The 9,868-nt window shown below is 45.2% G+C and overlaps 1 protein-coding gene across 1 annotated transcript in view; it reads left to right on the top strand.

Annotated features, from left to right (window-relative positions):
* DIAPH2 (diaphanous related formin 2) overlaps positions 1 to 9,868 on the top strand; it is an 899,992-nt gene that overhangs the window by 289,329 nt on the left and 600,795 nt on the right. The window contains exon 21 of the mRNA XM_019521025.1: positions 2,136 to 2,230. Coding sequence (XP_019376570.1) covers positions 2,136 to 2,230 — 95 coding nt within the window. The remainder of the gene's footprint in view (positions 1 to 2,135; positions 2,231 to 9,868) is intronic.

Below are 9,868 nucleotides of genomic sequence, written 5' to 3'. Positions count from 1 at the left end.
TTTTTTTTTTTTTTTGTGATTATAATTTCTTGTGCCTCAGTAGCATAAGTGCCATTTGTCTGCATTTTAATTGGACATACTTTTGAGTTATTGGGCTCTTCCTTAAGTGTACTCAGGAACAGTTTTCCTCCACACTTGAGTGTTTCTACACTTAATACATATATTTTCCTACCTTCTTTGCATATTTTAGTATAATGGTTCAGTTCATTATAGTGTCTGCTTTTTTGCCTGGATGATGGGCACTTTCTATATTTACACTGGTTGCCACAATGCTTGCATTGTCTGTTGTTTCCCAAGTGACTGTTTTTGTCCAGCTTAAATTTTGTGGACTTTTCTTTTGCTGGTTTAATGATTGCACTTTCTGTCTTTTCTTGTATGTCTTTTTACTTGTGCTTCTGCTTGTTCTGCAGCTTGACACATACATATTGCCTTTTTCTGATATCAGGTCTTTTTCTCTTAGCAGTCAGGCACAGACTTTTTTTATTGTAACATCCCAGGATTATCTGGTCTGTAATGAGAGAGGTTTTGGTTGTGTACACATTTCAAATGCCCTAGGGGAATCATCCCAGGGTTTTTTTGTTTTGTTTTGTTTTGTTTTGGTTGTGGGGGAAAAACTTTATCTAGAGACACCTGAACAAACTTTCACATACTGAGCCCCTGAAAAGGAGAGAGCTTGTAATGCTGACACTGCACAGCCAGGGGGCCTCAGTGTACACATTTTGGCATGCTTTTCAGACTACCTTAGTCTATCTGGACACAGATGGCAGCAGTACACAGGGCATCCCTGACTGAGTGTCACAGAATGCATAGTGTTAGCCAGAATTCAGTGAATGACAGTGTCTCCTGAGATGAAGGGAACAAAACATCCTGGGATGATTGAGGACTGTGCTGTAGCTTGAGAAGAGAGTGCATACAATTTGATCTCCCAGAAAAAACTCTCCCAGACCAGCCATTTTTGCTCTGGGAGAAAAATCCTGAACATCTGTACATTGTGGCCCCCGCCCGCCAACACACACACTATCAGTAGTTACAGGCTGTCTGTGGTGTTCCATATTCACAGGACTGACTTCTTTAGTTTTAGTTCTATGGCACTGATTCCCCTTCCATTTGTGTTCTCATCCTGAACATATAAGTAATATTTTTTTCTAGGAACACGAGCTTCTAACAGTTTAATTATTTTTGTAAGGCTTTCCTCTTTAGCCTTTCCCCCCTCTGTATGGTAGGCATTATACACATCCTGTTCTTCATTGTCTGTATCTGTTAAGAGCACAGTCATATTTAGTTCTTCCTTTAATTTATCTGCCCCTATGGTTTTCATATACAGCAGAAATTGCTGTCTGAACCCTTTCCAGCCATTTTCAGCATTCTCCTTGATTTTCAAGGATACTGGGAGGTTTTATAGGCTCTGCAGCAGCCATTTCAGGTACTTCTTTCATTAGATCTTTCAGCACGTTGTGCCTTCCACTTCTGACACTGTAGTTTCTGGAGGCTTGTAATGTGGAATGATTCTGTATTATATACAGAAATATATATATAAGTATTTACAGTAAGAGGTACAGTGACTTGCCTGCTCCTCTTCTGTCACCCAGAAGTGGCTGCTATTTTCACCAGACTGTCTCCTGGGAGGTCATGCTTCTTGGACACTGTCCAGGAGGGCTTATTCTGTCATACAGTTGACCTGAGATCCTCATAGGACTTGCTTCAGAGAATGCTGTGTGCTGGCAGGTACAAATTATGTTCAGCAATATAGTGCTCAAATTATATGTATATATTTGTGAACAGGACAAGGACGGTTAGCAATAAATTTCAAAGTCTTTTATTTATGGAGTAGACCTCTTATGTAGAAAAGCAGTGTAAATGCCATACTGACTATTACCATTACTTAGAGCAGTAAATGTTAGATTAGTATCTGGCCTGTGAGTTTAGATACTCAAGAATTTTAGATTCTTAAATGTGGACATCTTAAATAGAAATATGGTTGGGAAGACCAATTAATTTTGCTCACATGGAGCCTTCTAATGAACAATCTTAGATTTGTGAGTGCCTTGAATTTGAGTTGAGCTATTTCTGTATTCAGTTTATGATTATTTATAGTTTGACCTCTTTGGTTTTAATAGCTTACTTTTTAATTTCAGCAATCTTTCTAGGATCTTTCCGTATGCCTTATGAAGAAATAAAAAATATTATTTTGGAGGTAGATGAAATGAAGCTGAGTGAATCCTTGATACAGGTAAGTCAGAATCTCATCCATTATCTTATGGGTTTGGTTTTACTCGCATTAACTTATTTAAAAACAAAATAAGCTTTCATTCATGAAAAATGCTCAAGATGGTACAGTTGTCTGTTTATCAGAATCTAATATATATTCCTTGTGTTCATTTTTATTTTTGGGCATGAAGAATATAATCAGATGTAATGGACTATGAATTGAGACTATTGACAAAGGGCACTTACATTTGCTGAAGTCTTTTTCCTTTTGTCTTCACATCAGTTTACCCTTTCAAAAGGAAAAGACGACATAATAAGGATTAAACAGTCAAACTGCTAATTAAGCTATCTTTTACTTGTAGCATATTTTGGAACATCAGGTTTTTTCCATTTTTCTACCTTCTGGTTTCATAAATATTTGAGTACTCAAGAAGAATGTAGAACATCAGATCTTTATTTCTTCTCCTATTTTCCCTCTGGGATACTATTTAAGTGTTGATGACAGCATATATTTTAATGTTCTCACTTCATGTTAAATACTGATGATTTTCTTTGCAACTTGTGGGAAAAGGGTGCTATTTTGGTTTTAACACCTTTATAATGTATGTCCTAGTGTGCTGTGTCAGTTCAGATAATGCCATCCTCCAAATTAATGACCCCAAGTGTGGACTGAAGAATAAAGTACTGGGTTGAACAGTTTAGCCCACCATAGCTGGATCCAGACGTACGGACATGTGCAGTTTGTGGTACTGTGAACCTCTTTACGCTGCTACGAACTGCATATGTTGCATGTTAAACTGTTCACGGTGCTGCTAATTTGCAATGCTGGGGCAAATTTTGCTATTGGGGTGCAGCATGCCTCAAGATGGGAGCTCTATGTGTCTCAGTGGAGGGAGCGGTTGGCTGGGGAGCAGGATGCCTCCAGACTGGCTCTGCACTTGCTCTCCTGTCCCCATGTTCTTCTCCCCAGCTGGCAGGGGCATAGGATGCCTTAAGATGGGGGCTGCCTGCTGGCTAGTCCTTTTCTGTCACAACCTGTGCCCTAGCCAGCCCCCGTGCAGCACATGGAGCAGCAGGACCCACTACAAATCACACAGGCAAGGGCATGCACAAAGTGTCAGCACAAATTTGTGCTGCTGCAAACATACGCCCCTGCTCATGTAGACACAACCCATGGTTTAAACCATATTAAATCATCCTAGTTTTAACTGCATTGAATTTTGGCTTGTGGCCTGTGTTTTGATTAAATATGTATTGCTCATTAGTACTATACTCTACACATATTCAAATCAAACCTGTAAAAAGAGAAAACTGAAGATAAACTTTTTAAAATTCTTGAAAGAACTCTTGCTGCTGATATTCTGAAACAGAACTTGGCTTATGAAAAGTAAACAAAATCACTGCACTTTACATATCACTATGTTCTTCAGTATTTTGCTTCAGAACATAGATCTTTTACCTATTTCAGTATTAAGCATTTTATTGCACAAGGCTGTCCAGTTGATAGCCCCAATTCTACATGGGCACTGCTTTTGATGCAGAGATGGCTAGGGTAGGGTCTTAGAGTTCCCTCTCCCCTGTTTCCACTTCCAGCTGTCAGGGTGGCATAGTGGGAGAGGCCAGTGTGCCAGTGATATACAGAAAACCCTCAGTATTTGCGGGTTCAGCATTCATGATTTCAAACATTTGCGAATGCTGAACCTGCATTTTAAGTACAATTTAAACACTTATTGGAGCTTCTCAGGAGCTCCATGCTTGCCATTGCTGGGCTCCTGTTGCCAGAACTGCTCCCCCCACTCCCCCCAGCCGCCGGGGGTACTGCGTTCATGCACACAGACTGCGTTCATGCACGCAGTGCCCTATTCATGGATTTCGCCATTCTCAGGGATTACGGGAACGTATCCCCCGCGAATGGTGAGGGTTACCTGTATGTACAGCAGGGCTCCATGCACTATGCATACAAAGCGGGGGAGAAATGGGTTCACCATGCTGTGTGCGATGGCAGAGGAGAGAGTTGCGTGCTTGGAATGTGGAGCTGGGGTGCATGTACTGTGTGTGCAGTAGGGAAAGGGGCCAGGTTAATTATTATGGCCCTCACAAAGAGAGGGAGCCAGCCCTGGTGAATGGTTGCAGCCGTGGAGGACCTTACACTTCAGGAACGATGCTTTTTCCTTCCTGCCATATCAAAAGGGTGCATGTTTATATTCAGAGGCATGCTTTATATGAGGAAATGCAGCATATTTCCTTTTTATACCAAATATTGTCTTTAGCTTGTGTGTGTGATATATTTCCCTCTGTGTACTTCTGTTAACCAAAGGATAATACAGACAACCCCTGCTTAATGCTTATTTTACATTGATATAATTTCACAGGTTTCACTTAGCACTCAGCAAGTTTCGCTATAACGCTTGTGGTCATCATCTTGGGTCATTAAAAACAATTGTGGTTGCCATCTTGGGTCATCAAATACTTTCAGTTTTGCTTACTGCTCAGTTTTTCAGGAACCAATTACGAGCACTAAGTGGGGGTTGCCTGTAGTTTGAAACAAGTAGGGCAGTAGTCTCCGACCTTTTTATGAAGATCACTTTTTGGCACCCCAGGATCAGTACCCCCCCCCCCCGCCTCCCCATCTCCTGGACAAGCTGCCTGGGCTTTGACCTCACTCACCCAGCCCAGTCCGGGCAGCAGGGGGCATGGCTCAGCCCAGCCACATGTGTCCTGCCGCTTCCAATTGTGGAGCCTCTGACAGACTGAGATCGACTGTCAGAGGCTGTATGATCAACTGGTTGGTGACCACTGAAGTAGAGCAGTTCCAGCAGTTTTCATGGATGAAGATGTATAAATAACTTAGACTTGTTTGGGAGACCTTACAGGATTTGTGGATTATAAACAGAAAAATGAATTGATGGCTTTTAATATATTATAGAAGAAAGTAATAATGTATTAGGAGGAGCTGACATGGATGTTCTTGGGATTTTTTTAAAATTTCATATCTTAGATAGCTGCCTGTGATTGCAGGGGCTGGACTCAGTGACTCAGGTAGACCAGTTTGGTTCAGTGTTTCTTAAAATTAATCATCATACTGAAAGACTAGGATGACCTTGAAAATTATAGCAATTGGATACAAGTTTCAAAAGGTAAGATTGTGTTGTTAGGGACTTGGATGGATGGATGGATGGATGTCTGTGTATGTGTGTATATATATATGTGTGTATATGTGTATGCGTGTGTATTATGGTTGTGTGAAACAGGCTGTATTTGATTCTGATTTGGATTAGGATTTGGCCTGAATCAGGGACAATGATTTGATTCATCAGTTCAGATCACTGTCCCTGATTCGATTCAGCTGAATCCAAAACTGAAAATTTGATGCCGATTCAGAGAATCAGTGATTTGACCATAGACACAGTTTTAAATGTTTTTTCTACATATCTCGAGGTACCAGGTGCGGCTTGTGAATGCTGCAGTGCTGGGGAACATGGAACATACCACAGGAGCGCGCGGGGGCGGGAGGGGCACACATGCTTGGCAGTGAACCTGGAAATACTTCTGGTCCACTCGTGAGTTCTCCGCCAAGCGTATGGAGGGCCCCTTGGCACCCCCCAAATTGGCAATTGGCCATGGGGGACCCCGGGTGTTCCCCCAGACCCACAAAGAACCAGTTGCAAAGCCAGAGAGTGTATAGGGGGGTCGTGCATGCTCCCTGGGAGAACCAGAAGTGGATCAGAAGTGCTTCTGGTCCGCTTCAGATGTGTTGCTGAGTGCACTGGGGAGCCGCCCACGCTCCTGTGGGACACTTCATCTGCCCCAGCATCACAGCATTCACTAGCTTCCTGGTACCTTGAAGTATGTAGAAAAAACATTTAAAGCTGTGTCTATATCTGAATCTTTCAGAATCTCTCTGAATCCATTCGGAGGGTTCCGATTTGATTCAGAGAGATTAAAGGGTCTTCTGATTTGATTTGGATTTGGAGATTCAGCCACTGAATCAGGCCAGTTCTTTGCTGAATCAAATCAGGGACCAAAGCTTGCACGGCCCTAGTGTGTGTATAGATATGTGCAAAGCAGCAACTATTCGATTTAGATTCAGCTGATTCAGAGGGACAGTGATTTGGTTCGGCCAAAAGCTTTGGAGATTGGGCTGCCAAATTGGGCCGAATCTCCTCTGAATTGAACAGGCAGTGGTGGCAGAGTCGGCAGTGGGGGCGTGGCAGCAGTGACCTGCTCCCCCAGCCCCCTCCATGGCTGTCTCGTCTGGCCCCAGCTTCCCGAAACTTAAAAAAAAAAAAAAAAAAAACCCGCACTCGCTGGCTGTAGCAGTGGCCTCTGGGGGGCTTGTGGCAGAGACCCCCCTGCACAGCACAGGGCAGAGGTTACTGGCCCCTCCCACTTGGCACCGACCCGGCAGCTGTTGCATCTCATGGGTGCAGTGTGGCTTGGCAGGGTGCTGCACAGTGTCCCAGAGCTGGGGTGGTTCCAGCAATCGCCCAGAGGCCGGCAGTGCTCAGCCCAGGCAACCTCAGCTTCTGGACAGTGTGTGGAGCCCTGCAGTACTCTGGTGAGCTGTGTGATGCTACAGATGCTGTGCGGGTGCCAGGTGGGGGAGGCAATCCCCGCTGCCGCCCACTGCCCTGTGCTGTGCATGGGGGCTCTGCCATGAGCCCTTAGAAGCCATGGTCACTGCTGCTGCAGCTGGTGAGTGCAGGGCTTTTTTTTTTTTTTTTAAATGCTGGGATGCTGGGGCTGCGGTGGGGGAGTGGGCAGGGGGTGGGGCCAGGTTCAGGCCACTTGAGAGGGCTGGGGGAGCAGGCAGTGGATGAGGCCAGGTGGGGGTCCCCCCCACAGTACCCTCCCCAGTCCTCCAGCCCACCCCCACTTACCAGTACAGAGCCTGAGTCCAGCTCCCTGTGGCGGTGAGCGGGGACTGCCCGTATCTCCACATCTATTTGGACCTTTTAATGGGTCTGCCGATTCGATTAGGAGACTTGGCCTGCAAATCGGGCTGAATCTCCTCCAAATCGAATCTGCTACCGAAGCTTTACGCAACCCTAGTCTGTGTATACGTAACACACATTTTACAAAATGTATGTGTGTATTTTTTCCCTTTAAATTGGGAGCTTATCAGTGGGAAATAAAGGAGGGAGGGGGGGAAATCCTGGCTGTATTAATAAATAACAAGATGACCATGAACTATTAGTGTGATGTGGCTTTGAAAATGACAATCCTAGAATGCATCAGATGAGGTATTTTTAGAAGTGCTAAGGTAGTATTAATGTTGTTTCAGAAGTCACTCTTGAGATCTCATGTGGAATACTTTGTACAATTCTGGTTGGCCATGTTCACAAATGATAAATTACAGCTGGAACCAAGGTAAAGGAGGTGTACAGGCAGTGGTCAGGTGAATGGAGAGCCATCATATGAGTGAGAACCGAAGAGCTTGGCTTATTTAGAACAAAAGGGTGGTTTAGAAGCAGGCATGTTTTCTTTTTACCAATATATTGCAGATGCAATGGCAGGATAGGCAGGAAAAAACCTGTTTAAATAAAGAACAGTAAAAGCTACAAAATGTTGTCCTTGGTGGTGTCTGGCCAGACCAGCCTGCTGCCACTACCAGGCCCTGCTAGGGTCAGTGCAACCATAGCTGGAGCAGGGCTGGAGCTAAAGGGTAAGTTGGTGGGGGGCAAAAGCAGCAGTGGGGGATCAGGTGCAGGGGTAGGTACCAGGGGTCAGGGTGGTGTAGGAATGGTGGGGGGGCAAGTAGCAGAAGTGTAGATGGTATCAGGCAGGAGAGGAGGCCAGTGGTAGGGGAACTGTCAGCAGGGAGCAAAGTATGGCCATACAAGGCGCAGGGGCAGGCTTGTAGAGCCCCCTCCCACCTGCTGTCTTACTGCCTTTCCCCCAGCTGCTTCTGCTACAACTTTCCCTACTTGCAGGGGTGGGAGGATAATGACAGGTTTTAAGATCACCATCTGTGACAACGGGCTAGCTCAGGGCTGGGTCATGATTTTGGCCTGCCCACCTGTCTCTGGGCTAACTACTTGCCTTCCTTTCCTGCCACGCCTTCATGGTAATAATTAAGATGTCAATCAGGTGGGAGGCTGCCCATTTACTTGCTCTGGTGGTAAAGGCATTGCACATGGCTCTGACCTCCCCTTGCTGTGTCCCATGCCTTGCAGATGACAGCATAAGTTGATGATAGTTCTGGCCTGTGGCCAGGCCAAACTCTACCCCTTGTAGGGCATCTAACGTCCAACTCATATACTCTGCCCTACACCAGACCCCTTTCACACCACCCACTCTCACTGGGCCTCTTACATACTGTCTCTTCCCGGGCCACTTCCAACCTGCCTTACTCCATGCCTTTCGGTCCCTACTCTGTGCGGCACTTCAGGCTTCCCTATTCACTCTCCAGCTGGGGTACATGCATCACTTCAGGTCATCCTCTCAGAGGTCCTACTCTGTGACCAATGACCTTGTGCCCTGCTCGGGGCTGAACTGTGGGCCACTGACTCCTCTCTCACACAGCACTTCGGGTTGACCGTGCACCCTAATCTGTGAGGGCCTCCATGTATTTATGCTTCCTCACTGGGGTCACTCTGTCTCTGCCCCCTCACTGGAGCCATTGGGGTCTTTTACCCTATGGGGCTCAGGTGCCTCTCACTAGGTGTGCCTGGCCTCATGTCATAGGGGCCTTTCATCCTATGGGCTCAGGTGCTTCTTCCTAGGCATGCCTGGCCCTCTGTCATTGAGTTCTTTCACCCTATGGGCTCAGGTGCCTCTCTCTAGTTGTACCTGGCTTCATGCCCATCCCTACCTTGGGGTAACCAGGATGTCAGGACTGGGGTTTTAAGGTGCCTCTACCTGCCTTTTACTGGGGAGGCAACTGGCCTGGCATTTCTGGGGAATTGCCCCACCACAAGCAGTCCCACCAGGCCATCCTTCCCCAGCAGGGTGCACTTTCAAGTCATAACCAGGGCCTGGAGCCTCTTGCAATCCCCATAGTTCCTGCCCTTACCTCCGAAGATGTTCTGAACATAAAAAATGATAATGAATTTATGCATTTCTCATGATTAGAATCTGATTATTGGGTAGTCTTAAATTCACAGTAGTCTTGGATTCACATGCATATGGTAATTGTTTTTCTGTGTTCAGAAATGGTGAAGCCTTTTCTGGAATACTGTGTCTAATTGGACACTGCACTTAGTGAGAGATTCCAAAGGGGAGAGTGATGAAAATTATTAAAATGTTACAAGAAAGCCTTACATAACCAGAAATATTTAGTTTAGAGAAGACAAAAGCAAGAGAAGGGGTAGAAGTAATCTTCAAAGGCAGAAAGGTTGTTTATAAAGAAGATAGTAATCAACTGTTTTCTTGCTCTGCCTCCGGTGGATAAAGAGATAAGACTTCATTTGCAAAAAGGGATACTTAGGATAGCAGTTGAGAAGAACTTTCTAAATATCAGGATGGTCAAAGTTACTTAGAAAGGCTCTGGAATGTCTATCCTTGCAAATCTTTGAGTGCAAGTTAGACAAGCACGTGCCTAGGATGGTTTCAATAGGAATGGTCCTGTCTTGAGCATAGAGTTGAAGTAGGTGACCTCCTGAGATCCTTTCCAGCTTTCCAGCTAGTTCAGGTTTGTTTGGGGTTTTTGGGGGGGGGG

This window comes from Gavialis gangeticus, unplaced genomic scaffold, assembly GCF_001723915.1.
Source record: "Gavialis gangeticus isolate Ggan-Ray unplaced genomic scaffold, GavGan_comp1, whole genome shotgun sequence".
Taxonomy (NCBI): Eukaryota; Metazoa; Chordata; order Crocodylia; family Gavialidae; genus Gavialis; species Gavialis gangeticus.
Note: the sequence above shows the minus strand (reverse complement) of the source record. Positions and strands in the feature narration are given on the sequence as shown.